Genomic DNA, 27,771 nt, shown 5'->3' with positions numbered 1-27,771 from the left:
GCCCATTGGAGACAGGCCCAGGAGTCTCTGCAGTTTTTCATTGTTAAAAAAACGAATTATTTCTGTCCACACAACATCCACAAAAAGATGGAACAGGACCACAAAATGTCAAAGACAAAACTGTGAATCCATCTAAAGGAGCTGCAAAATGAACCTAAACAGATGAAAGTTCCCAACATTTAGACTGAATGACTAAAAACATACATTAAAAGACCACAAACACACACCTTCAGAGAGAGAGACACACACACACACAAGTGATAAAATAAAATGGCTTAAAAACAGCCAATAGCTGGGGGGCCCTTCGACTCTGGCCCCTTACTCACAAAACTGTCCTTTCGAATTTCCTTTTCCAGTAGTACCGTTGTTTTGAACTTGACCTGAGAACATTACTTCAATATCTGCAACATATCGAAAGCTTACTGACAATCACGTTGGGAATTTGAATCTGCTGTGGGCAAACCTGTTTCTTCTAAGGGAACACATCATACACCATTAAATTCATCACACAAACTTTATTCCATTCTGCTTGTTAACATATCAGCAAACAAGTCCAGTGAAAGACAGAGTATTTAAAAGTATTAGGGAAACATTAAGTAGGCTAGCGGGTTTCACAGGAAGTAACATTTTCATGTTTGCCCTGTGTCAGTATACTAGTCTATAAATTGCTGTGAGAACTCATCTTTCTGCTACAGCGCTGACTTCCTGTTCAGTGTTGCACCACATCCCACCGACAGCCCCTCCCACCCCGTGGCCCACTTCACCACCCTCATCTCAAAGTTCCTATTAGGCCTGTGCTTCCTCTCAGACTTCGGAGCCATTAGAAAACGATCAGCGATGAGATGCAGGACAAGGGAGGCAGCTAGTGGGCAGCTTGTGCATTGCAACAATGTTCTAATTTAGTATTGTCCAATAAATGTCTGATGTTTGAGGTAAGGTGAACATTAAGACGAAGACTGTTAGGATTAGTGATAATACTAAAGTTTTGCTATTTGCTTTTTAAAATTTAAAGCATTCCATAAGATGCTTTGCCAGATCACGAACAATAAATTATTTTTTTAAAACCTTTAAGGGGACCTTCAGGCTTTTAGCCACATCGGCATAAGATCCACAACTTATTGGCATTTCAAACAAACATGGATTCTTGGCAACAATCATTTATACATTTCTGAAAAATTGTAAAATAATAATAGTTTGCAGTACTGTGTTGTATATAACCATCCATACGGCATCTTACCAAGTGACCTTACAAAAGGTCATATTTACTAAATAGTTTTCTTGTCACGAGTGTTACAGAGAAGGAGAGATCATCCATGGTCTGACAATTTCCTGCCAGTTCTTTCTGATTGGTTCCCAAGCATCTTTGGTTTATGCAGCAGAATAAAGTCAGTTGTTTTAGTGTTACAAATAATCCCTGGTCAGAAAAAAAAAAACCTTTCCCCCTGATCATGGGTTTTTAAAGGGCTTAGTTTAATTTGTAATATTGAGCAATGTCTTTTTTAATATTCCCCTTAACAGACAAAGAAGAAACTTACTTCACATTATATGCACTGTTATATAAAAGTCACCCCTACTGTACAATCCTGAAGCCCCAAAAAAGGCTCAGAACAAAAAAAGAGGAACGTCATCACCACCAAATATCTCCTGAAACCGTCCTGCACCCAAACAGATTTTTCACAATACTTTGATTATTGCTAATACATTTGGCACCAAACATAAAAACTCCGTTACGTGGGGCTGGACATTCATTTGGTCTTTCTGTAAAGCAGTGGCTACAAATCCTCACAACTGGACGATGACGGGCACGTTAGATTAACGAAGTGATATGGCAGTTCACTTAAAGGCTACAACTGCTCTTTGTTGTCAGAGACAGGCCGGTTCAGCTCAGGAAACTTTGCACGATTGTTTTTCTCGATGTCCACTCCCAAAATCTGTAAGGAAAAAAAAAAAAAAAAGACAACATTATAAAGACGTGAGGTAAACATGTAAATACACAGTACATATGCACTTTGGTCCTGACTTACTTTCATTGTCCTCTGCACTGTTGGCCGTTTGCTCAGACCCCGCACTCCGGCCCACTTTCAACAGCTTCTTACCCTTTGATTTGGTTGGAGTTATCACAGTCACCTCAACTTTGTCCAGACTCTCATCAGTCTGACTGATTTCTGTCATTGAAGGACAGGTACTGTTCGCGAGGCCTTTAACGGATTGTTTTCTGGATGATTTCCCTTTGGTGAATCTTAACTTCCATGTGAACTTTCCCTTTTTGTCCCGCAAGACTCCATTGCTGTCACTCGGGGCTTCTGATGGCAACGGACTGAGCGGGCTCATCTTATCACTACTGGCCACTTGTGGGCTCCCCGGGTTCATCTCGGCGGCAACCTCTTTCCGAATTGTTGCTCTCTTGGCTTGTGTAGTCTCCTGGAGAGATGCTGTTGGACGTGGGATTTCCCCAAGTGCCAACAAGTACTTGGGGTTGTTGTATTTATGTGCAGGCACCTGGATTTTGCCCTTCCGTGAATCCCCCAAGGCAACTTGGAAGCGGGAAGTGACTGCTGGTTGTGGTGGGCGTTTGGACTCCGCTCTGGAACGGGTTACGGTGGTCTTTTTAGCAGCAGGTGGGCTGACATGGAACTCCTGGTAGAGGTCCATCTTCTTCGAGATGGCGTAAAGCTCACGGAAGTCCTGGTCAAAGAAGTCAACCACCTGTCCAGTCATCACGGTAATCATGTTTCGGTCCATACGAGATGTACACCAGGAGAAACTGAGACAAGTTTAACAACAGTTAACAACAGTTTATTAGGGGTTTTTCTTTACAGCAAACATTTAAGAATAACAAGTGCAACAAGCATCAAATACCCTTCTTTTCCTTTGGGCTGCTCCCTTTCAGGTGTTTCCACAGCGAATCATGTGCCTCCATCTAACTCTGTCCTCTGCATCCTCTCCTCTCACACCAACTAACTTCATGTCCTCCCTCACTACATCCATAAATCTCCTCTTTGGTCTTCCTCTAGACCTCCTGCCTGGCAGCTCCAACCTCAGCATCCTTCTACTGATATATTCACAGTTTCTCCTCTGAACATGTGCAAACCACCTCAATCTGTCCTCTCTGACTTTATCTCCAACACATCTAACATGAGCTGTCCCTCTGATGTCCTCATTCCTGATCCTGTCCATCCTCCTCACTCCCAAAGAGAACCTCAACATCTTAAGCTCTGCTACCTCCAGCTCTGTCTCCTGTCTTTTCTTCAGTGCCACTGTCTCTAAGCCGAACAACATCTCTGGTCTCACCACCGTCTTAAACACCTTTCCTTTCATTCTCGCTGATACTCTTATCACACAACACACCTGACATTTGTCTCCACCCGTTCCAACCTGCCTGCACACAAAACTCATGCTGCTAATAACGGGTTTCACATAAAGTGACGTGGTGCTGAAGAGTAGAAGTGGTCCTATAACTGACCTCTACCAGTCTCTTTGAGACATGCCTCAGGTTTTTCTGTGGGACAGTTTCAGGACTTGTTGATGCTGTTGAGACCGCATTTAAAAGAAGCAGAGGAGCAAATTCAAGGAGCTGATTGATTTTGGCATGGCAACTTGCTGTGAACCTGACGCGAAGTACTGCACTGCAGGGATCATAAAAAGCATAGGAGCCTGAATTTGCTCAAATGCAGGATAGAAAAAAAGTCAACAGAATTGGATTGGGCTGTGCCTCATTTTGGCCAACGCCAACGCTTCAAATGTACCAGGATCGGTGCAGATACCAGTATTTAGTATTGGATCCGGACATCTCTAGTTATTGTGGCTAAGGTTGATCAGTTGCCACTAATCTAAATTGTGAACCACAAAGCATTAGAAGTCATCAAACTAGAATATCAAGATCAAGTATGCTGCATGTCCGTCATAAAGGCTGGGTGTGGTTTCATGTGGCCTGCTGTGCTATTATTATTATTATTGGGATGTGGTAGAGCGTGCAGAATCCACTAGAATGCAGCACGAGCAGGATTATTGCGCTGGGTGTAGTTACTCTTTAAGGTCCTGATGCAAGACAAATCCACCAAACATCGTTTTTTTAATAAGGGCTAAAATTAGTTCTTAAATCACTGTGTACAACCCCAATTCCAACAAAGCTGAGTAGATGTGTAAAGCGTAAATAAAATCACAATCGCAATGATTTGCATATCTGATCATCAAATATATTTTATTCACACTAGAACATGAACAACATATCAGATGTTAAAACTGAGATACGGAAAATATTTTTGATTTGATGGCAGCAGCATCTCAAAAAAAAAAAAAAAAAAAAAAAAAAAGTTAGAACAGGGTGATGCTTTCATTGTGTAAAAAACAAAAAACAAAACACTGAATAAAATAGGAGTTGATGAGATTTGCAAATCATTGCATTCTGTTTTTATATACATTTTACACATCGTCGCAACTTTTTTGGAATTGGGGTTGTATTTAATTCCCAATTAACGCACCACATATACATTAGGAAACACACATTCTCTAACACCTGTAGGACCTCACCTGTAGGAGCCAAACACGACTTTGTCGCCATCTACCAGCATGTACTTATTACAGACCGAACCAGGCAGTCTGCCGAAGGACAAACCCATGCCGACTCCCTGCAGCGTTCTAGCTCGGATGTTCTGGAGTTAGAGCGTGGACAGGAAAACAACAGCACCAGTGATGTCAAGAGGGTGACACTGTACCACACAGCAGTTTCACTTTTAACTCTAGGAAGTTTCTGGAACAAGCTTAAATAAAATAGGAGTTAAAACTACTTACGGACACCTCTGAGGACCTGATCTCCTCGGCCAATGCTCAGCTTTTGCCCTCATGATTTTATATCTTGTGTACAATATTGTCTGGATGAAATGCTCTCAAACTGATGCATCATGAGCAGAGTTTGGAATTTATGTAGCAGAATTCTATGCCAATCAATTGTGTACTAATCTGAAATTTAAGAATTTTTTTCCCCCCCTGACACTTGACTTAATTGTAGAAGTTGTAGGTCTGTAAAAAGCGGCCTGGGTCAGGGTCACATCCTAATCCTCTGAAATGTGCGGTCTTACCCGAAGGTGCTGTGACCCAATCTGCAGCCTGGAGCACATATCCAGAAAGTGCGGCACACCTTGTTCATCTAACAAGATATAAACGGGCACAGAGCGCCGGAAGGCTGCGTCCATCAGATCCTGCAGGATGTGGAGGTCTGTGAGCAGGTCCATCACTATCGCTATCACCTGCAAGAGAAAAACTGCAATCAAATATTTTGAAAAGCAAAACCAGTTTGATAGGAACATGCTGAGGCTTGGGGCTTGGATAGCACATTTTGGTCCAAGTTGTACCACAAGACTCAAAACAAACATTTGTTTAATCATATTTAAATAATTCAGAGCAGATAATGAGCATATAGACACAGCACCAAGGCTCCAATGCTCACATTACTTACTCACATTTCGAATTGCACAGCGATATTAATGTTCTACTGTGAATTCAATTCTTTACACATCGTCCCAACTTTCTTTACATTGGGGTTGTACATGCAGTGGGGTTACGACCATCCACTGTGTTTACTTGGATTAAATCAGGTGCAAAGAGCAAAATAAAGCTCTAAGAGAACCACAGGCCTTTCTCGTGTTTTCTCCCTGTTAAGGTTTTTCTATGGAGCCGTTAAACTGTCACTGTCACTATGCCATGTTACAGACACGCCCTTCATGGGAAGTGTAGAAATAAAACTGAAAAAAAAAAAAAAAAAAGCATCACATCATAGCAAAAACAGCTTCAACTCATCATTTATGTCAATTACCATTAATTATGAAATGACCCCCCCCAACCACAAAAAAGGATGTAAAGCAGCACTGGTCAACTGAAAATGGTCGAGTACTTGTACTTTACACACAAATGTGGTCGAAGTGAGTTGCGGGCAGAAAATACGGAAATGTGAGCAATAACATAAACACAGCTTAACACATAATCGCAATCAAACATGTCACATTCCAGTTGCAAAGCCAAACAGTCATGTGACAAAGAAAACACAGAAAATAAATAAACTTGATTTGGCTGGATTCTTTTAAACAACATAGATGACTCAACATGGCAACGTGAAACTTTTATTGTAGACAAACATCCTAAAATAACTCATGATCTAACAAATTCCCCCACTGAGCTTTATTTCATGCTTCATGCTTTGCAACCCGGTTGTAAACCACCTTTTATTTCCACAGAACTCTTTGAATATTTGACAAAAGAATGATTTACATTCTAAAATTGTGGATTTATAACATCTTACTGTTTAATTATAGTGTGGCAGGGGTCCATAAACACACTGCTATAGAAGGGTGGATCATCTGTTACTCCTCTAAAGCTAAAGGGGGGAAAAGAAAAGAAACGAAAACACTATAATGCTTCTAAGCAGGATGTATTTGTAGATATCAAAGAAACCAGCAGGTGAAGCTCGTCTGTCGAAGAGAAGCACTTTGTCACCCTGCGATACACTCAGCCAGAGGGCAGAGTGAGGCCACGTTAAGGAGCTGCTGATCTCTCAACAGTGAAACTCTCTCTGCGGTGTGCCAGGCAGAATGACAGATGACAGAGAGAGAAGGCTTTTTGCAACAACAAAAGAGGATCAGCTGAGGCATTTAGGACTTACATCACCCTCTGACTTGAGAAATGCTTTTGCTTTCTCCTCGGTTTGAGTGCTGGGATTAGCAGAGATTGTGCACTGCAGTTGTGTATGCAGACTGTAATAAGAAAGCTATACGTTTACTGTCCCTCCATCTTTTTGTAAATGTTAAACACAAGAACTAAAGGTTTTCTAAATGACCAGAAAGTAACGCAATGCATTGCAAGTGTGAAAGGGTTGGTGAAAAAAAGCTGCAGAGAAAAAATGAAACCCATGCTTTTGTCCAAGCTTACGTAGGAAATGAATGCGACGCAGTTGTTCATTTATAACTAAAAACTTTTTTTTCCCAGTTCAGATTCAGTTTCCAATGCTTTCAATCATTTTATTATTGGTACCTAAATGTAGTCTGTTTCCTCTGATTTCCTCCAACAACCAAGACATATTAAGATACGGTATATACACTCACTGGCCACTTTATTAGGTACACCTGTACCTAATACAGCAGCTCTGCCATGAATTCTACTTTTACAATGTTATAATTTCCCAGTTTCTAAGTTGAAACTGTCAGAAAATTCTACTCTCTGTTTATTACTGAGGTTGAAGTGGGGGGTGGAGTTCTACTCGAGTCCATTATAAGAACCACTTCATTCATTTTAAAACAGGGTGTCCACGACATAATATGAAGGCCACTGTATGAACCTGCAGTGCAGCAGACATTTTTCTGTAGCCTTTCCCAGATCTGTGTCTTGCAGTAATCCTGTCTCTGGGCTGTGGAGGCAGGTTCTTTGGCCGCATGGCTTTTGCTCTGATACAGTGCCCATTGTTATCTATGGAGCTGCGTGTGCCTTTCTAAATCATGTCCAGTCAATTTAAATTTACCACAGGCGAACTCCAATCCCGGTGCAGAAACATCTCAGCAATGCTCAGGAGAAATGGGAGGCGCTTGAGGTAAATTTCAAGTTTTTTTTTAATACATTCACAGACACAGTCATTATGTGGTGGTGAGTAAAGCTTAATGAGAAAAAAAATGAATTTAAATGATTGTAGTATCAGGCTGCAACATAATAATGGGGTTTGAAAACTCTCTGAATGCACTTTATATGTGAGATATAGGTAAGCTTAAGTGATGACACATGTATGTGAGGCTGTAAAGGCAATGCTCTGCCACCACAGATTTCCTGTGTAACTTCAATTTTAGCTTAAGCTGCTAAAAGAAGTCTTATGTCTAACAAGAAGAGAATGAATGCGCTAAAACTGTGCACTGATCACCTATTGCACTGTTCCTTAAAAACTGCTGTCACAGAAAAAGAGATTATTTATTTTAATTAGAAACAAATGTTCCTTTGTTGTCAGGCTTAAAAAAATGAAAAAATAAAGCCCTGATCTTTCCATCCAGTGTGTCACTGAGGAAAAATGCTCAACAAACCCCTTAGGCTAGCAGCAGAGGAACAAGCTGAGACATGTGTGGATGCCCACACACTCAATCATCACCGAATGAGACAAACAAAAAAGCTTGTAAGAAAAAATGAAATTAAAAAAAAAAAAAAAAAAAGGAGGAACATGCTGGTGGCTGGAGAACTGGTTGCTCGACATGCATGATCCCCAAGTGTGCGCATCTTCCTATTTTAAGAATAGGCTGCTGCCTTTTCTGGTAAGCGACAACAAAGCCGGTGCACTTGTTGCATTCCACACATGCACACCGATCATTACGACTTCAGGAAATCCCCTAGAAACTTAAAAAGAAAAAAAAAAAACACTTGCAAAACAGCTGAGTTTCCTGTCCGTCTTCCCGGCTTATCTAAGAATATATCAAAAGAGAAAGTAAACACCACTCAGCCGGTATTAAAGGTAATAACATTGGAGCAAGGCAAACATCACTTTCTTTATCGACAAAGGTCATGCAACGTGGAAAAGAGCAGGGTGTCAAGGGCCAGTGATCATAGATTACCAGTTGCAAAACGTCTGAGGTGTTGTATTGATCTCTTTGAGAGCAGAAACAAACGAAACACAAAAAGGAGTGAAGAGTGAGGGGAAAGGCAGAATATACCAAAATTAAAGCACCTCCTTGACCCAGTTTTAAAGGGAGTCCGTGAGGCAGACGGAGCACAGTCTACTGTACACGGGGTGGAAGAGATGACTCGACTGAGCTCTGGCAGAGTTACGGTATGACTAACCATTACACATGGAGCAGCTCCGGGTCCCAGGATACTGCAGTAAACTCACTCCAACAAACACTCTCCCCGGACCGTGTGCTTATGCCTTTAGTTGAACATGCAACAATACCGTTTGTGCTGGGGGGGTATGAAAGGCAGAAAACGGGCTGAAAAACATGTGCACCACAAGTCTACAAGCATAGATCTCACATCAGGTTAAATGTTAACGTGACCAAGTACATGATTTATATTTCACTTACAAGGATTAAAAGTCAAAGTACGTGACTGATCCTCTGTCCTTTTCTGTGGACCATGTTTGGGTTTAGGTGAGAAGCACCAAGTTCAAGTTCTTTTAAATAGGACCATCACTTTGTGTCTTTTATTTTAACTTCTTTTAAAATGTGCTTTATTATGAAATGTGTAAAGTGGCGTGATTGTAGCGCAACTGTGATTGGAAATAGTGGAGCAAAAGGTAGAGACATTTGCTCTGAAAGCAAAATCAGCCATAATTAAATGTACTTAAGTAAAAGTATAGATAAATGTTGGTAAAAATTTGCCTATGAACAGCAACAAAGTACTTGTACATGACACACAGACACATTCCTCCACCGATGAACATTTTCTAAAAACATTTAAGTTAAATGTTCTTCAACACTGTCAAATCACTTATTTCGGTTTAGCATTATTAAGCAATTTTATTTCATCATATTGATTTCTGCTGTGCAAATCACCCTCACATGAGCCACGGTTTCGGAGCTGGGCCTGGCTTCTCTTATTTGTCTGGTATTCCGGTTTGCTGTTTGCTCACTTGTGTAGGCAGAAGGAAGGACACACGCTTTGATCACCGGCCCATTAGATCAAGCTTCCTGGTACTGCACGTGAACATTACGCAGGACACCATGAAGGATTTGACAGTGATGATGTCTGAGTAGCATTACACGAAAAAGGACAATAAAGTGCAAATGACATTTCAGTGTGAACTGGACAGTGGACACACCTGCACCCTCCTCACCCTCCTCACCCTCCTCCTCACCTTGCTCGCCTCCTGGATGAGCCTCCGTACCACCTCCTTGATGTGAGGACCATTTTCTTTAGGTGGGTGTGTGTGCACCGTGACGCGGGTCACACCTTTGAACAACCCGCCGCCGGGCCAGCCGATGTCCAGCGGCGGCACCTCCGTGTCCGACATCTGCGGCCAGTAGGTGGAATGGACCCCCGAATCCGCGTCGTTGCCGGTGGGCTGCTGCCCTGACTCGGACGCTGTGGCTTTGCTGCCGTCATCCCCGGAGTCGTACTGTTTGAAAGTGCTCACCAACAGTTTGACTTCCCTCGCGGACAGAAAGTCTTTGGCGTTGTCCTCCTTGAGGCGCGTTTTGAACGCGCCGTCCCCGTTCTTGAGGAGCTCCTCGACTGCGACGCGCTGCTCTTCGCTGTAGTAAAACTCCGGCTTAGTCTCCAGGACTTTGGCACCGATGTGCCCGTCCTCCATGCACATGAGCTGCGATTCGGCCATGGCTGCCGGCGGCCCCTCCGGGAACTCAGGAACTCGGACGCCCAGACGGAGGAGTTCGCCTGACGTCAGGTGGCGTGAAGACAGGTGAGAGAAGCCGGGAAAGTTTTCCTCTTACCTGTGCTGGAGAAAGGTGGGCGGGGAAATGCAAGGGTGCCTTCAAGTGCTCTTGGGAAAAAACAAAACCAACGGACTAGCAAAGCAAAATATAAATTTATTCCCAAAGTGTAAAATGTATTTCTTTAAATAGAGCTTCCTATATATTAATTCTACTGCGTGTTATTTAAATGTTCTCAATACAACTCACCATCACCAAAGCTCTTAAATATAGGCTATGATTCATTTTTCCAAAATCATAACATAATGTTGATTAGAATGACCAACTTTAGCTCAGACCCTGAAAGCAGACATTTCCCTGGAAAGCCGCAACAGGTCAGGTCACGCGCTTCTCCCTTCCACGCGAACGAAATACACCCAGTTAAACTCGCAAACAATTAGGTTTTGCCTATTTGGTCCTAATTTGTTTATAAGAGAATCACACAAAAGGCTTTTCTAACCTGTTGGAAATGGTTTATTATAATACAGTAGAAGAGGACTTGGTGGATAATGAGACAACAGGTTACACCTTATGACAGCGCGACCAACTGGTAATGTGGGTGAGGTAAACACATGGAAAATAACAAATCAATATACATTTCACAGATTAATAAAAATTATATTGCTAAATTATTTCAATGTTCTGACCTCGAGGGACCTGGCTTAGACTGGTTTTTAGGAGTTTCTGGTTAGAAATCTGGGTGACTGTGGCAAAACTCCAGCTCATTTACAATCACCTTTTTGCCTCCTTCATCTCTTTATATACATCTCTATATATAGATATATAGAGATATACATCTATATATAGTGAAGTAAAACAACAACAACAACAAAAAAACACATTATCCTCTGTAGTGGAGTAGAAGTAGAGACTTAGATGTGATCCACAGGACAGGACACATATACAAATTGTATAAATCGATTTCTATTTAAAAAATAAATATCTTTCATATTGCTACATTCATTTGTTGTATATTGTAGGCTACATTTAAAAGAACCGATCTGAATCATTTATTATGACAATTGAATATATAGGCAAGCATGTCCCAAGGTTATAACACCACCTCCAAGCAGACTATAAATATTGTTTGGAAGTATTAGGGACTGTAGCCAACTTCCCTCTGTGTGACTACAAGAGGAAACTCCCGACTCAGCAGGAGGATAGTGTGAATCGCTACAGGCTGAACTCCGAGGTCAAGGTACATCAGCGTCTAATCACATTATCTGTTTTGTTTTGAGTAACAGTGGACTCAAAGGCCTCCGCTGTTAAGAAAAAAAGCCAGACTGCTATTTGCTAAATTAAATGCTGACGAGTCACAGAGTTTTTTTGACGAGGCGCTTTGGAGGCGTTTGGCACGTCGCATCAGCTTTCGCTTCACAAATGAATGAAGCTTTCAAAGACAAGAATGCCATGCCTACAATATGGGCTACAGTGGGTGCCTTGAATCTGTGCAAGACCCAATGACAGCGCGAGGAATTCTGTGGGAAAACATGCTGTTCATTGTCAGAAAGCCAGAATAATGACCAGAAACACACAGCTAAAATGACTGAACAATGGTGATCGAAGTAGGTTTGGGGTTAGGGGTTAGGGGTTGGGGTAAGGGTTTTACACACAGGGCTGTGATTTACTGTAATGCTAAGGATGAAGTTACAAGATTTAGCATCAGACAATCATTTGGGTTTAAGTGTTTGCGTCCGCGTGTGCTCCTTTCAGATGGGTTTGGTGTAGTTGGTGGGGAACAGTCCGGTTTTGCCCCTCAGTTGGCCTTTCCACCACGACTGGTCCGAGCACTCCAGAACATTGATGATGTCGCCGGCATCAAAGTCCAGCTCATCGGCCTCTTCGGCGTGAAAACTGTACAGAGCTAGGACCTGCAGTGTGGAGGGGGATTTGTGCTGGGATGAGGATGAGACATGGACAGACAAGGTTAGACACACCTGGATTTAACTTGGAATGGCTTCAGAAACTGTAATCATTTTTTTTTAACAGCTATCAGCACACAATAAAATGTGGCATAAGTTGGACAAGCATTCACGAGGAAGCCCAGAATTTACTGTAAATCATGTGACAGCATGTGGTTGCTATCCGCTAAAAAACTGATTTTTTTAGAGTTTTAGAGTTTCCCTTATTCAGAGCATCATCGTTGGAGGACCACACACGTCCTTTGAGCTCTAATGATTGTCCCACTTGGTTCTCCATAAATTTCCACATTAAAGCAAATGCAATTTTCCCAGTGTTTCTAAAAAGCTTGCTCTGTTTAATGACATCTAATGATTAACTCATCGAACCACTCTGCACACCCATCACTGCACACACACACACACACACACACACACACACACACTCACGGTATTGTTGAGTACCTGTCTTGGTGCAGGTATAGGTAGGGGGTTGGAGATTGGAGGAGAGGGGAGAGGTGGAAAACTATCTCCATTTCTTCGTTGCTGTTGGAACATGAAAATCTTTAAGTTTGAAGTTTGATGCATTTCGACTTCTCAATTTAAAGAAAACCAAAGAAAAAAGACAGATTTTAGCTTAATGCTACTGGAAGTTACTGTAACCGCTGCATTGTAACTACTGGTTTACCACCTTCACACTACCACGAGCATGCAAACGTCCAGTCGGGGTGGAGTTGTTCCTACCTGTTGTTGTTTCTCCAGCAGAAATACTTGGCTTTGTTTGGCGACGGAGTTGCTTTTATAATGATCCACGAGCTGGTTGAGAGAAGAAAACTTTTGTGACCACACAGAATAGTGCCCTGTCTTGTCCCGCTGCACCTTGTAGTGCTGCACAACAGTCGGGTGTCTAGAAAGAAAGAAAGTAGAAAGTAGAAAACAAAAAAATGTTTGCAATCTTGTACATTCCTTTTTTTTCCCTTTCTAATATATCAATCTCTAATCATGGATCCAGTAGGCCCACAATATTTCGATTTTCAAAATAACCTCTTCATCCTATGCGGGTACTGAAAAGTAAACCAAGGTGTAATATGCCATAGTTTATTTATTAACTACTGATAAGTTTTGTACTACTAATCTCTTATCCTTGGACAAACATTCACATCCAGCACTATTTGCATGTTTATGGATTGTGGAAGGGAACCACAGTACCGGAGAGGAACAAGAACAAAACCACCAAGGTTCAGTGATGTCACGTCATCATCCAATCAGACATTAAACAGAAGCGTAACACCTGCATCCTGTACTGTAAGTATTCCCCACAACAGCTGATCCACTGGATCTATGGATTAATCTGACATAGCCACACTAGCACACATACCCCACAAACTCATTCTGTAGCTAACGTTATGTCCTGCCAGCATCACCCACCAACCCCTTAACATTTAGTTCTCTTTATTTTATCTTGTTTCTATGGTTCTGTTTTTGTTTTGTCATCGAAAATAATAGTTAGCTATTTAAAAAAAAAAAAAAAAAAAAAAAGAGTGAACACATACCGTGACTGTGGGTGCAAGTGTGAAAAAATAAAAATAAAAAAGGTGAGTAGTATTAATATACTCACATTCTATATGTATGTCATTACTGTCATGGCTTCTACAGTAGTTTGGTGCTTGGGTGGGACAGGTATGAAAATATTTTCACTGTAGCTGCTGGGCTGCTGTCAGCAATAAAGTAGTTAAAGTCAGTTCAATCTTTACCAACAGTGACCTTTGACCCTTATTGAAATCAATTACTGCTCATGTTTGCCATAATAACCATAGTTAGTATGGTTTAAAATGCATTGTATTCTTAGTGGAGTACTTTTATTTCTGTGCTTTCATTGACATGTAGATAATCTGCTAAGTTGTTTTACTTGTAGTGGAGAATTCCTTTTAGGCCAATGCTTGCGTTTTTATTTCAATATTCAGTTTGTGTACTTGTACCACCTGTCAAACAGTGTATGGCATTTTGCTGTGCAGACTGGTCAGAGTGGCCATTGCTGACCCTCGTCCACCAGTAGTAATGTTGTGTCTGCTTGGTGTGTGGAGGTGTTGCGTTCCTCCCAGTTCACAGTGGGATGGGTCTGGAGCTTGGAGCTGAGGGCAGTAAACCCTGATGCCGAGATTTCAAGTTGTTCAAATTTGTCAAGTCTCGAAGACTAAGTGCTGGTGGTGTGCCTGCCTGAATTCCTTTCGTTTCGAGAACAAAGAAAAGCACCGCCGTGACACGATGACATTCAAACTTTCCAGCTGAGACAAAATTACAAAGGGGTGTTTTTCTCACTCCTTCCCACCTCAGTCAGACACACTGTCTCCTCATTGTATCTCACTCACTCCCACACTCTTTTGCTAACTGTGACCTTTTTTCCAGTGTGTTGCAGCAAATATATATTAAACACATCTGAAATGAAATATGCCAGGCACTGACCAATTAGCTTTCACATTCCACGATGTTCTTGATTGCACAATAAACGCGTCTTAATTAATTGATATGCATCATTTCAGTCAGCATCAGTAGGTGACATCACTGCTCACTAACGGTTGCTACGCTCTCCTACAATCAATGTTACATATACAAACACACACACACACAAAGCTTCTCGGACGAAAGAGTGTGTGTACCAAAGGGGTGTGTTTAGCCAGCTATTTATATAATACACATACATTTGAGAGTGAAGAATTATGATATAATCAGGGTTTGTTAAAGTGAATAATGATACAGAAATCACACACAGGTTGCACCTGACAGAGAGGGAGAAGTTGCCTGCAGCTGCTGATTTGCTGCCTCGTACGAGAAACGACCCCACAGGCTGTGACATCAGCATCTCCTCCGAGTCACTGCGCTTGGCGTTTTCCTGGTACCAGCTGGAGAGACAGAGGGGGGGAGGGGCAGAAAGTTACAATGACTTCGTGGGCTTGGTATTAGGAAGGGTACATTCAGGCAGTAACATGATGACAAAGAAGGAGTTTGCCATGACTCACAGAGGAAGGAGAAATGAGGGAAGAAGGGAGGTATTCATGTAAGAAAGGAAAGGGTCCCCCCCTTGCATGCCAGTGAGGACACGTCAAGATATGTGACGTGTAACAGGGTCAAATCCGGGAAATTCAATGTGCTTGTTTGCCATGGAACTGAATGCTTTTCTGTATGATTCCATTTTTACCTCGGTAGGTTAATGTTGATGAAATTTTTAGGTACAAATCCCTCTACTCCATTGATTTCCGCTTTGTACCAGTTTCCAGTAGTCTGCAGGACCTGACACAGTGGAACAAAGAAGTAAATCAACTAAATGCCATAACATTAAAAACACCTGATGGTTTGTTTTTTTTTTTTTGGTGTGGTGGACAGAGGACAGCATGGGGAGACGGTAATACACACTGCATAGCTACACGCCGGTCAGAGAGGTGCAAATGTTTCGGCTGATTAGTGTACACTACATGTGATGCGGATTTGTCAGGTCCCCCAATGCAAATAATGATTTCCTGTCCTATTTAAACAGGCTGTTGTGATGTAAAATTAATACATAAATAAATAAAAATACTGCACCACACAAATGTTTTTTTTTAATCGATACTCTCACAACTTTAGAACAAATTGTCTCATGACCTAAGATCTAGAGCTGAAACTCAAAACCTATTATTTTTAGGCCTGTGTGTGTTTGGGTGTGTGTGTGTGTGTGTGTGTGTGTTTGTGAGTTTGTGTTTGCAGTTTGGGCCTGTGGTCTGGACATGAGTAAACTTTGTCATCGTTTCATCCTCCCCCTTGAAGAACTAAATGGGCTGATTTTAGCAGCAGGATTGTCGAGCTTTCTTTTGTCCTTTTCAAATGACAATGGCAATCTTTTAAATTGCTCGGCGAGAGCTCAATTAAATGTATCTGGGTGCAGCGATTTGTCTCAGGCCTTTTTGGAGACACAACCGTGCTGGAATTACAATGGAATGTGAAGAAACTGCGGGGCAGAAAGCGACATTTGGGGAAATAGACGAGAGGGTGTCAGCAGAGGCCCAGCAGTGGGTTTTAATTGATGGGAATTTTCTGCATGCTCACTATGACACAGAGTCTGAAATCTTTTCAATCGATCTACAGTAAAGTCTCACAACTTTAGAATAAATTGCCTCATGACCTAAGATCTACAGCGGAAACTCAAACGTATTATTTTTAGGCTTTTGTGTGTGTGTGTGTGTGTGTGTGTGTGTGTGTGTGTGTGTTTGCAGTTTGGGCCTGTGGTCTGGATATGAGTAAACTTTATTAGTCATTCACTTTATCCTCCCCCATCTCTGTTTTTCCTGTTAGACTTTCGTGTTTGAGGATGAAGGATCAATACTATAAATGTCTAAGCTCTGAGTGAAGGGGAAGTTCAGCAGTTTAGTGACGAGTCAAGATGAATGTCTATGGCAAGAGAAAGACAGAGATGTCTGAAAAAATATTCTGTGAAAGTAGAAAATAAATAAAAATCTTTGTGCCAAACATGCAGCGCTCGTCGGTGGTAAGCGGGAGTCTGCGTTATGTGCTTTATCGTGTTGTCAGTGGATCAATTATTACATTTTGTCTTACTTTGGTAGTTTATTGCACTTTTTGTAAAACCACGTTTGCAATTTTTAAATTTCTAACACTTTGAATCGGCTTCACATTGATGGAAAAGCACCTCAGAGGGCCACTGCACAGCAACGCTGTTACTCGGGTATGTTTGCATCTAATGTCTAATCAGTACAAGCAGGGAAATTATTTATGATTTGAATATTATTTGAATGGCCTTTAATACATTGTACACAGTTGTATGAACAACAGAAAATGCTCCTCACCTTCAATGACTCTCCCTGTCTGAAGCTGAGCTCATCATCAGCTGAAGCTTTAAAGTCAAATTTACCTGTAGCCTCCATGGAAAATAGGCTGAAGAGAAAAATTGACAAACAGTTAAAAGGGCATCGTGGGTTTTCAAATGGAAACATTTTGTAGAGCTCAGTTTGTTGTTCACCTACTAAACTACAGTCCACTTTTTCATTTACGTGGTAAGAGTCGAGGTGATGTTCTTTTGTACAGCGTTAACAGTCACCAAAGTTCCATCACAGTACACACGCATTTTGACCACAAATGCCTTTGTGGAAACTATAGGAATCATCACATGAAACTGCAGTAAAAACCTATACTGATGGCTCAGCTGACCCACAAGCCATAATTCAATCAGCTATCTGCAAAGAACGCGTGGTGTTACTCACTGGATCTGTGCTGTTGCTCCTGCCTGCAGTCCGGCTGTCGTACAAACAAAAAAGAAAGTGACAAACTCGCCCACTAGCTCACAGTCAGACTGCAGCTGCAACTGAAACACGCTTTCTGGTGCTGCTGACCACTTGTCAAAAGAGAACACACTAAAATAGACACAGGTGCTAAAGTACACACACACAAAAAAAATTTCACATTTACATGCTCAGCACACGTGATTGGAACAAATGATGTGTGTAAAGTAAAAGCAATGATAGATTCTAACAAAAATGTTCAGATTTGTATGAAGCAGTTGAATATTAGCTGCTGTTACTTCACACCTGGCTAAAAAAAAAAAATAAAAAATACTGCATCCAACCTTTAATATGCTTTTTATTCCCCCCCCAAAAAAACCCAACTTGAGAATGTTTTGTATCTGTAACACCACCATGGGTAACAGCGGAACTGCTAAATGACGCATTCTTTACCCCAAACAGCTAACTACATGTTAAATGTTACACGCTACAAGCAACAGTGCAACACCTGTGGACATGGTGGATTGACTGCATATGATTGATTCATTTCCACAATTCACGTGGTAATGGTTTAATATTTCATCACAGGTAAATGTGCTATAAGCCTGCACTAAATTATTAAAGAAGGGACGCATTTAGGGTTTTAATCTTTCTGTGGTGATGATATTCGCCACATGATGGCAGCAGACTGTTCAGGCAAGAATGATGACTGATGAATGATTTTCAGACAAGTTTAGCCTGTTGTTCGCCAAAAAGCTTACTAATTAACAAACAGGTTGCTCTGGCAGATAACCAGAGGGTGACATTACAGGCAAAAGTTAATATTATAATGTGTATAATAAATTGTTTGATAGTTATGTCTATTAATTCGCAAGACAGACAGGATTTATCTATTTGCAGCTGTTCAAGGCAACTTAAGCAGTACATCTTAAAATACTGTTGGTGTAGGAGCCCAGACATTTCAAGAAGAAAAGGAAAAGCCCGTAACAAATGCATGAATAAAAAATATAACATTATTGCTGGATGGATTTTTAAGTACATAGAGAATGTGAACCATTTTACCTCATAAATAGTAGGTTCACATAAACAAGTGTCTTCATTTTCATACCTGAAGAACCAAATGGGCTGATTTTAGCAGCAGGATTGTCAAGCTTTCTTTTTACCTTTTCAAATGATAATGGCTAATCTTTTAAATTGCTTGGCGAGAGCTCAATTAAATGTATCTGGGCGCAGTGATTTGTCTCAGGCCTTTTTGGAGACACAACCGTGCTGGAATTACAATGGAATGTGAAGAAACTGCAGGGCAGAAAGCAAAATTTAGGGGAATAGACGAGAGGGTGTCAGCAGAGGCCCAGCAGTGGGTTTGAATTGATGGGAATTTTCTGCATGCTAACATGCTCACTATGACAGAGAGGCTGAAATTATGTTGAGGCATTGAGAAATCCAAAAGTCGTTGACACACTAAAAGGAAATTCCCATCATTCCCATCTTTTTCACAGTGTAAGGAGCTCGGGTCTTGCAGGTTTCCAAACCACTGTTAGTCTACAAACTATGTGAGTCCACGTGAGCTCCCAAGCTTGTTTCACATGTATTTATCTACTGTAAATCATCACAATGCAACACATCACATGTTCTCTTTATGTTTCATAGAGTAAAAAATAAAGTGAAAGTGAATAAGAAGTTCTGAAAGGAGCAGAAGAAGGGATTTTGTTCTGTGACAGAAATGTGCCACAAACAGCAACGTGGGGTCAAGGGTCAACTGAGGCAAAGTACGGAATCGACAGGAAGACTGAGGGGGAGGAGGTGAGGAGATGCAGAGATGCAGCTGGAGGCAAGGTGAGCTCATTCCCCCACCACTGACACTCCACATCTGACTTTGTCTCTCCCACTGATACTCACAATCAGTCTCAGCCGAGAACACTCACATCCCTGTGTGGTGTCCAGGGGGTAGTTGCTTCTGCAACTAGACTGAAAAGCAAATGTGATGATAATAATAATAATAATAATAATAATAATAATAATAACAATAATAATCTTCCCTTAGGAGGGTTGATGAGTTTTATTATCTTAAAAGCCAGCACAATCATTTAGCTCTTCATAGCTGTTGTTGCCACGGTGACCCACAGCTGGCATGTACATCTATTGCTACGCACCGTATTATGCGGCAGCACAACAAGCAAAACAGTTGTAACAGCTGCTGTCATGTGTGAGCGCATGACACACTATTCACTGTGTTTGTGTCCCACACCCATGGAAACAAACCATCACAGCTCATACAGCTTTGCTCAAACAGGTGAGAAGGATGTCTCACATCCTCTAGGTGTCGAGGGACTTCACACTCTACAGAGTGAGTAAGTGCAAATGGAGGGACCGGGGGTGGGGGTGGGGGAGACGGGACGCGAGACGAATGTATATGAGAAGAGTAAGACAGATATGTCTGACAAACATTCAGGGAACAAACATCATATTTCATTGTGTTTACACACGCTGCTCAGCTCCCTCCTCCCTAAACCTCTGTCCACGTCTGAAGAGGCACAGGCAGTAAAAGGAAAGCGAAGGGAAGATAGAAAAAATATCTTGACGTTTGAAGTTCCTCGTCAAAACAGCTCTGTGTAAATCAAAAACATCCCAAAAGGAATAGAGAACAGCAAGACCCACGACATGGCTCAGCACTGAAAAAAAAAAAAGTATAATCGTGACAGTTCTGTCCCCAGTAGGACAACACTTGCATTGAACAGACAGATCCTTGATAGAATCTCCAGATATTTTACTTTTTATTGTATATAATTCTTCCATTGTCATGATCATTTGGATGGACTCTGATTAAAACAGTTTGATAAAACACAGTTTCTGTTTTGCCTTTTACTTTACACCGATATATTTAATCTATCACCTGATTAATTTGATTCATCCAAAAACAAAAAAAAAATGTCTATTGTACTGTGTCACCTGTGATGAGGCACAACAAATGTACCAACAATGTATCAACATCGTTCAAAATTGAGAATTGATTTCCCACTAAATACATGGTACTCAAATTACATTTCTGCATTGAAAGACTTGCCAGTTTCCTATTTCTACTTTTTTCATTTATTCAGCTTCAAAGCCTGGTAGAGACAAGTCCTGGTAGTGGAAAGATGTCACTCATTAAATAAGCAAGGTTCCCACCAAAGCTCACGTGGACATAAATGAGCTCCTAAAGTTTTGCTGTAGTGAGAGTTTATTTTACCATCTCAGATCCTGTGGTTTTAGGCTTGATGCACTGTCCAAAGCATTTATTCCAATTCAGTCTTCAGTCTCATTGTCCCGTTTGAGAGGCACAGTGAGTCTCCGACCGTCAATGCTTAGATCCAACATGCTCTAGCAACAACCCCGTTGTCGGTGAAAGACTGGAATAGCTCCAGCTCCACTGGTAGCCGACCCTGACCTCCCTGCGAAACGGGCCTGAATCGATAACACACCATGGTGTGGTAGGTGTCCCCCTGCCATTCAGTGCTCTGGCCTTGCTCTGGACACAATGATGGATAGGAGGCTGCCTACACTGTAGGGCACCTCTGTCCACTGGACTTCACCAGCACATTTTCATGCATCGCAGATGGTGCATTTGACTTTAAAGGGCTGTGAAAAGAGCATCAGAGCTTAAGGAGGCGTTCGAGCACCCAAACACATCAATGTTTTGTATTTGTCTCAGACAAAAAATTGCATTTTAACAGTGCTTTTTAACTGGCAGTATCAGGTGAGCAATGAATTTAATACGTTTTCTCGAACTATTGCTGCTGTTCATGGTGTCATTTTGTTCTTTATAGTTTTATTTCCTAAGCCAACTTTCAATGGGTCAATCCGCATGAGATGCTCCTCACCATGGCAACAGTTCCCATGTGTGTCCTGCTATTGCAAACAGCGCTGAAATGACCCTCATTTCAATCCCATGCATATTCATCTCATCTGGATGACACACAGGCAGAGCCTGGGTCACAGTGGGTGTAGGTGGAGATAAAAAAAAAAACTCGGGTACTGTAACATTTATCAGAATCATTTACACAGGAGGAATATAGGTAATTTTTTACCTTTAGTATATATGGACTGATCATATTGGAAAACCAGTGCAGTATTTAAATAGCACAGTGTTGTACAATTGTATTTAAGGACAATTCAATACCATGCCAGCACATTCACAAGATCAAATACGCTTTTTGAATGGACAATGTTGCATCGTGGGTTGTTTGTAGCCTTGATGGAGGCTATAAGCTCCTTCTAATGAGTCTTCCAGAGTTATTCATCCCTGAAGTGTTTGGGAATCCCATTTCATTCTACAGCAGTTTCTGGGTTTGAATGCTCACGCAGTACTTGTTAGCACCATTAGGACCCTCCCGGCTTGGCTCTTTTAATTGGATCTGCCAACTATAAGAGCCATGCAAAACATTGCTCTTCCTTTAAATATTTAAAAACCTATATGTGACTTGGCATTTCTAAAAGTAGAATAACACTTGCCCTTAGTTCTCTCTCTATAATTATTTTCTCTTACAGCCCTCGCTTGTCTCTACCTGCAATCTACACAATCTGCTTCTCATTCCTCTGCTGTCCGTTTTACTTTTCGCTCTGTGTTAACGAAAAAAGAAAAAAAGAAAAAAAAAAGGCACATTAGGTTTTTCGTTTATACGCTGGGAGATTGGGAGAGAGTGACAAAGAGCAGAGGGAGACGAGGGAGAGAAAAGACAAAAACAAACTGGAGTGACAACAGGAGGATTAGATAAATCAAGCAACACATGTCTGACATATTAGGACTTATTACAAGCCAGTTTCTACTGTTTCGAGCCTTTCAGCTTTTAGCCAGTGCATCAGCAAGACCAGACATAAACCAAATGGTCCTCACTTTCTAACAGAATTACCCGGGTATTTTCATATAGCCCAGAAAACAGAAAAGAGAGTTTAATCAAAGGGAATGCGAATCTGAAGCTCCAGTGTACTACAGACATAAAATAAGAACAGATGAAAGGGGAACAAAATGAGAACAAAATATTGGGGAGAGGACACATGGAGGACACATTAATATTGGTCACGCAGGTCCAAAATGCAAAAACAACTAAGCTGCAGTTGGGCAACACTATAACAAGCAAGGTACAGGAAACCAGTTACCCTGCAACTGTTAAAGGCAAAACCCAGAATTTGCTCATTTATCGTTTAAATCAGAGATTTTTTTTTTCACGATCCCCCCGAGTAGTTCATCAGGACAATGTAGGTGGTTCCTGATCGTGGACTCAAAAACCGGTCCCTCCAGGAATTCATGTCGCAATTGCACCAGTTAGTTCAAACAATAACCATGAGTTCTGCATCACTTTGCAATTTAAAACGTCATCAAAACGCTGGAAAGAGTCTTCAAAAGTCCTGTAGGCCACAATAAGTCTGCCATGATGGTAAAATCACAGTAAATATGTTTAACTCAACAATTCAACTCAAAGCTCAAAAGGCTTAAAATCTACAGTACGACTTGCATGAGTTCACAAGGATATTAAGTGACAATAAAAGCCCCCCCCCCCCCCCCCTTTTTTTTTTAAGATTATTGAGACAAATGACAGCAGATGTTCCTCCACAGACACTAGACTACAAACCACCGTATCTAAGGCTCATTTAGGGGTGAAGCTGCACTTCAAGAGCTCTGCACGTTAAAATGCTCTTTTGAGACTTAAATTCTAAAAAGGAGCGGCAAAGGAGAACAGCTCCCACTTTCCCCAATTTGCGACGCCTACATTCAGTTCATATGCCCAAATGAAAGTCTGAAAGACATTTTCCTGCAGTAAATAGCAGCAAGAGAGCAGATCATGCAGAAAATGTTGATGAGGATGAGAGAGTCTAAATTGCATCAGACGATCATCAGACACTAAGAGGGGGAAAAAAATAAAAGTCCTTGTGCCCACAGAGCTCCCTGCTGACCTCATATTGCTGTATTTTGAGGCAATGAAATCCTTCAATTTATAAAGAATGTTTTGTTTTTTTTCACTCCCACTTTCCAGTAACAGCAGCTTGGGTTGGTTGATTCAACTTTAATTCAGTCCTGTTTCTTTGATTGGCTGTTGCAGGGCGATGCAGGCGGACACGGTAAAACATGTGCCTCAGTATGTAGGCCAGTCACAGGGTTAAAGGCTTTTATGGATTCAGTGATTTGCCTCATTAAGCCAATCATAAAAAAAAAAGCAATCCTAGATGAAAAATAGCTGATCGCAGCAATAATTCAACACGATCATACAATTGGAATGTGGATCCTACAAAATGGGACTGGATATGAGGACGACCATTATCAAATATGTTGTAGATGGTGAACTATGGTGAATACTGAGGAGGGAGGCAGCGCTGTGAGACACTACTGATGTTGATCAGCAGGGGTCAGTAGAGCCGTGCTGTCTGATTAAATTTGCAACTGCTGGAGTTGAATGGAAAAGATGTGTGGAGGCAGACACACACACACACCCTGTCCATCAGACACTTCTTTAAATGATGTCACACTGTGGGCGCACTGCTCTGCGCCTGACAGCCACCTGCCTTGACAGTGTGCTCCTGTGTCAAACACACACTGATCCTACATCACACAGTGTATCTCAATCCTCTTTAGCACCACACACATTTTCTAACTCGCACACACACACTGACAGTACAGCCACTTGTGGCACCTGACGGATGCTTTGAGCAGTGGACCAAAGAGCAGCTTAGGAGTCAAGATGAACCAGCCCGTCGGAGACTCGCCGGATATCAGTGCATCGAGAGGTCCAGGGGTACAAGTTTGATTTTACACAAGGAAATTGTAGGTTTGCTTTTCATTGGGGTCAGCAGTTCCTCCAATACACGAAGACTCAGCACTGGTGCCGTAAGCAGAACCAGTGACTAAATAATTGATGGACCATTTTGTTTCCTTCCGTCTGAATCATAAAGCACATACGTTACCACCTCAGCGTTAGTGTAGAATTGCTCCCTCTTTACATTCACTTCACGTTGTCACTTTTTTATTTCTGTGATCCACTCATTCCTCTGCCTGTTACCCATCTCTCTATGTGCCCAGCGAAACATGTTTTGTATGTTGGTCTGTACAGTCCAGGTCATGCAGTTGCCCTTGTTTGCCAGGGGAACCAGATGGCACATCCACAGGAGTTGGCCCGCCCACAGGGCTTCCATCTCCCCGTCATACAGCACTCATGCCCACCACCAGGACCCGGCCTGCTCCCCCATGCCTCTGCACGTCACAAAAAGGAAAATATTTACAGAATTTTACATGTAGAATTACGTTTGTATTAATAACTTAAATCATCTATATTCCACTACGCTGTTTTCATTTTTCTCCTTTGACTGTTAAGTTTTAAATGACCAGTGTAATTCTCTCATAATGTCAAGGGGGGGGGGGGTCAGCACAAATCTGCAAAAATAGAATAAGAAACATTTGTTTGATAACAGAACCATAAGTTGTGACCTTGGCTTCAAGAGCTCTTGTACTGAAGTCATTCAAACATTTCACACACATTGTTTTATATCCTACTATTCTTTTAATGAGCAAGGACCACACACTCAAATCTGCTGAATGGGAACTATGATAGATGAACAGGATGACATCTGGAGTGAGGAACCCTGGTTGGATGGAAAGACAGCTCCGGCGTGGAACCGTGGGCCAGGACTACCACAATTTGGGGAAGGCTTTGGGCGACTGATATTAATATCAGATATTAATCTCCATTTTTCCTAAGAGCTCTAGGCTTCACCGAACTGGTGCCAGCTTGGCTAGTGATTCAGGACTATATTGAACAGCATTGTCAGGAATACTTATTCATCATTACGGATGGTTTCAAGATCCAAAAACTGGACGTACAGGTGCAGCAATGTTTATTCCACAGTGTAACGTTGCTGTTACAAAGACAACAACAGATGATCTGTTGGTTTATTCACTGGAATTGGTAGGAATCTTACCGGCACTACAGTGGGTGGGGGCCAGTGACTGACGTGGGCCGGTGAAATACTCAAAAGAGACAGAGATATTAAAGAAAATATAGTTGCTGTTTTTGTCCTGATCCACACTCCAGTCCAGTAGGTGGCGGTAATGCAGCTGTAAGCTGGTTGCCAACTCCCAATAAAAATCAAGCTTTAGGCAGGCGCATGTATATTTGGACATTAACATGATTTTTAAAAGTTTAGCATTGAATGTCATCGCAGTGGCTTTGATATGAAACATCCAGTTGTGCTTAAAGTCTAAACTGTCAGTTGTAATTTGTCAGCGTGTGGGAATTACAGCCATTCGTATTCATGGAAGCCCAGTTTTTCTGGGTCATAAATAAAGTGAGCAAAAAAAACGTTTGGAAATTGTGTTTCATTTGAACTGTCAACATGAAGTCTGAAGAATCATCCCTGCTGGTGAACCAGCCATCATTAAGCTGAACAACCAAAAACACTGCAGGTGGCCAAATGCACTATTTGGTACATTCCTAAATAGAAATTCTGCACTGGGGAGCTCAGGACCATGACCACTGTCAACAACGAGTGAAGAAAAAGGCCTTTTACAAGCTTTGTCTCTATCAAGAGCACCTGCCAGGAAGTCAGTGTACAGGTAACGTCAACACCTGAGGGAGAAAACACACAGACGGTTTATCACAAGTTCTAAACCCCTGGTCTCAGAAACAGCATTGGGGGAGTGTAGAGCTTTGGAACAGGGCCACATTACCTGCTTCGATTCAGCCACATGGTTTATTAAAAAGTGTTGATGGACAATCTCATCCCACGGGATCAGATAACGACCGTTCCCAAGGCATCGTACTGCGCTGGTTCTAACGCGCGCATTAACACGAGCATGCGCACGCAGCTACCGGTAGTAAGGAGTTTTGCCTTTGCCTTTTCTTATGCTCATGTTTAATCTTTTTAAATATTTTTCAAGGGACCTCATAGAGTGTCCTGTGCCCTCTGTTCAGTGGACGCGAGTACTCACTTAACGTCGAGCTGACATGGATTTCTTTTCCTATCTTGCCCTATGGTGGTTTTTATCAGGTTTTCTGTCTGCGAGTCAACCCGGAGAGGACACGGCGTGTGTTAGACTTCGTCTAAGGAAGCAGCGGTCTAGTAGGATTCACTTGCCCTCGGTGATAATGGCAAATGTCCAGTCACTTAGGAACAAGGGGGATGAGCTACAAGGGAACGTCCGCTTTCCAAAGGATTTTAAGGACTGTTGTGTTATGTCATGATCCGGGACTCATACTCACTTCCGGTCTTGGACTTTTATTTTGTACCCCTTTTCTCCACTTCCTGTTCCCAGTTCATTTCTCCTGCTTCACCACTCATCACCGTTTACAGTTGTTTTCACCTGTTCCCCTGCAACACCCTGTCTTCCAGTTTACCGGTCTCATGACTCTGTTTATGTGGACTTCTGTTAGCTGCATCCTGGGCTGAGGTTTGGTTGTTGTTTTGTTTTCCTTTATTTGAGCTCTGTCTCGCTGTTTTCGCTTTTTGCCACCCGGTTTATTTGTCATGTCAATTCTCCACCTGCTTAGTTAGTGCTCACGTTCATTTCCTTCCTAGTCTTCCCTTCAACGCCTTTTAGAGGACTTGTTGTGCCCCCTTGATCAATGCCCACGTCTAAAGTTTAGTTTCGGTATTTTGTCTCGCCTTGTTGTCCTAGTCATGTTTCCATTCAGTTGCCCCTGTTATTTGACCCTGTCTTGTCCTTTTTATAACCAGTAAATATCTCTTAGGTAGTTTTGTCCTAAGTTGTCTTCTGTCAACCCACCCTAGTCTTTGTTTAATCCATTATTCATCTTCTGTTCCGTTTTAATAAATTCACCCATATCCTACGTCCCTCTGTTACTTTTGTGTTCAAATACAAAATCCTGACAGGATCACACATTGAAGTCGAGGTGGAGAAAACAAAGAAGGTATGTCTGTGTACTAATAAATGATATTGCTGCTGTAAGTATCAGAGGGCAAATCAGATTCCAGACGTTGAACTTTTCTTTTTATCTACCCCTTGAGTTCCCTCAGATCTTTATAAGAATTGTATATATTTATTTGATGTTATACAGACACTTCAGTCTATATCACCAGAGGCTCTGATTGGGTCATTTTAATCATGTGTGCTCACAGCCTTGGGGTTTATTCTCTACACCAGCATGTGTCTTTTAAAAACCTTTTTATTTTAAAGTATGTGGATAACTCTTAGTCTTCTACAGGGAAATTGACCAAGTGGTGTGAGGACTC

At 41.7% G+C, this 27,771-nt stretch overlaps 2 protein-coding genes and 1 long non-coding RNA gene across 7 annotated transcripts; 1 reads left to right on the top strand and 2 right to left on the bottom strand.

Moving 5' to 3' along the window:
• Positions 1-495: 495 nt before the first annotated feature.
• On the bottom strand, positions 496-10,391 carry fam83fb (family with sequence similarity 83 member Fb). Its single transcript, XM_067498180.1, has 5 exons — positions 9,815-10,391; positions 5,079-5,246; positions 4,531-4,652; positions 2,025-2,764; positions 496-1,931 (listed from the first exon to the last, which is right to left on the bottom strand). Exons 1-5 carry the CDS (start codon positions 10,292-10,294, stop codon positions 1,885-1,887), a joined length of 1,557 nt encoding a protein of 518 aa, XP_067354281.1. The 5' UTR covers positions 10,295-10,391; the 3' UTR covers positions 496-1,884.
• A 418-nt stretch (positions 10,392-10,809) lies between these two features.
• Positions 10,810-15,196, top strand: LOC137123864 (uncharacterized). Of its 2 annotated transcripts, none has more exons than XR_010913887.1 (3): positions 10,810-10,947; positions 12,102-12,314; positions 15,057-15,196. It is a non-coding gene; the product is annotated as an uncharacterized lncRNA (long non-coding RNA). The 2 variants fall into 2 exon arrangements; XR_010913888.1 differs by having other exon boundaries at positions 10,811-10,952.
• Positions 11,959-18,365, bottom strand: grap2b (GRB2 related adaptor protein 2b). 4 transcript variants are annotated; one of them, XM_067498182.1, is made up of 7 exons: positions 17,536-18,365; positions 17,122-17,209; positions 15,483-15,574; positions 15,055-15,186; positions 13,031-13,193; positions 12,737-12,832; positions 11,959-12,283 (listed from the first exon to the last, which is right to left on the bottom strand). In XM_067498182.1, the coding sequence occupies exons 2-7, from the start codon at positions 17,197-17,199 to the stop codon at positions 12,098-12,100; spliced, it is 747 nt and encodes a 248-aa protein (XP_067354283.1). In that variant the 5' UTR covers positions 17,200-17,209; positions 17,536-18,365; the 3' UTR covers positions 11,959-12,097. The 4 variants fall into 4 exon arrangements, with proteins under 4 accessions (XP_067354283.1, XP_067354284.1, XP_067354285.1 ...); XM_067498183.1 differs by having other exon boundaries at positions 15,064-15,186; positions 17,536-18,210; XM_067498184.1 differs by having other exon boundaries at positions 12,752-12,832; positions 17,536-18,187.
• Between the last annotated feature and the right edge of the window lie 9,406 nt (positions 18,366-27,771).

This window comes from Channa argus, chromosome 3 (genome assembly GCF_033026475.1).
Source record: "Channa argus isolate prfri chromosome 3, Channa argus male v1.0, whole genome shotgun sequence".
In the NCBI taxonomy this organism is placed as follows: domain Eukaryota; kingdom Metazoa; phylum Chordata; class Actinopteri; order Anabantiformes; family Channidae; genus Channa; species Channa argus.
This window is presented reverse-complemented; position numbering and strand designations above follow the sequence as displayed.

Coding starts and splice junctions, on each gene's coding strand:
- fam83fb (XM_067498180.1), bottom strand. CDS start 10,294: ATGGCCGAATCGCAGCTCATGTGCATGGAGGACGGGCACATCGGTGCC. Junction 4,653..5,078: donor TTGGGTCACAGCACCTTCGG/GTAAGACCGCAC, acceptor CTCTAACTCCAG/AACATCCGAGCTAGAACGCT. Junction 1,932..2,024: donor CAGTGCAGAGGACAATGAAA/GTAAGTCAGGAC, acceptor TTTTCCTTACAG/ATTTTGGGAGTGGACATCGA.
- grap2b (XM_067498182.1), bottom strand. CDS start 17,199: ATGGAGGCTACAGGTAAATTTGACTTTAAAGCTTCAGCTGATGATGAG. Junction 12,833..13,030: donor TGCTGGAGAAACAACAACAG/GTAGGAACAACT, acceptor ATGTTCCAACAG/CAACGAAGAAATGGAGATAG. Junction 12,284..12,736: donor GACAGGTACTCAACAATACC/GTGAGTGTGTGT, acceptor TCCTCATCCCAG/CACAAATCCCCCTCCACACT.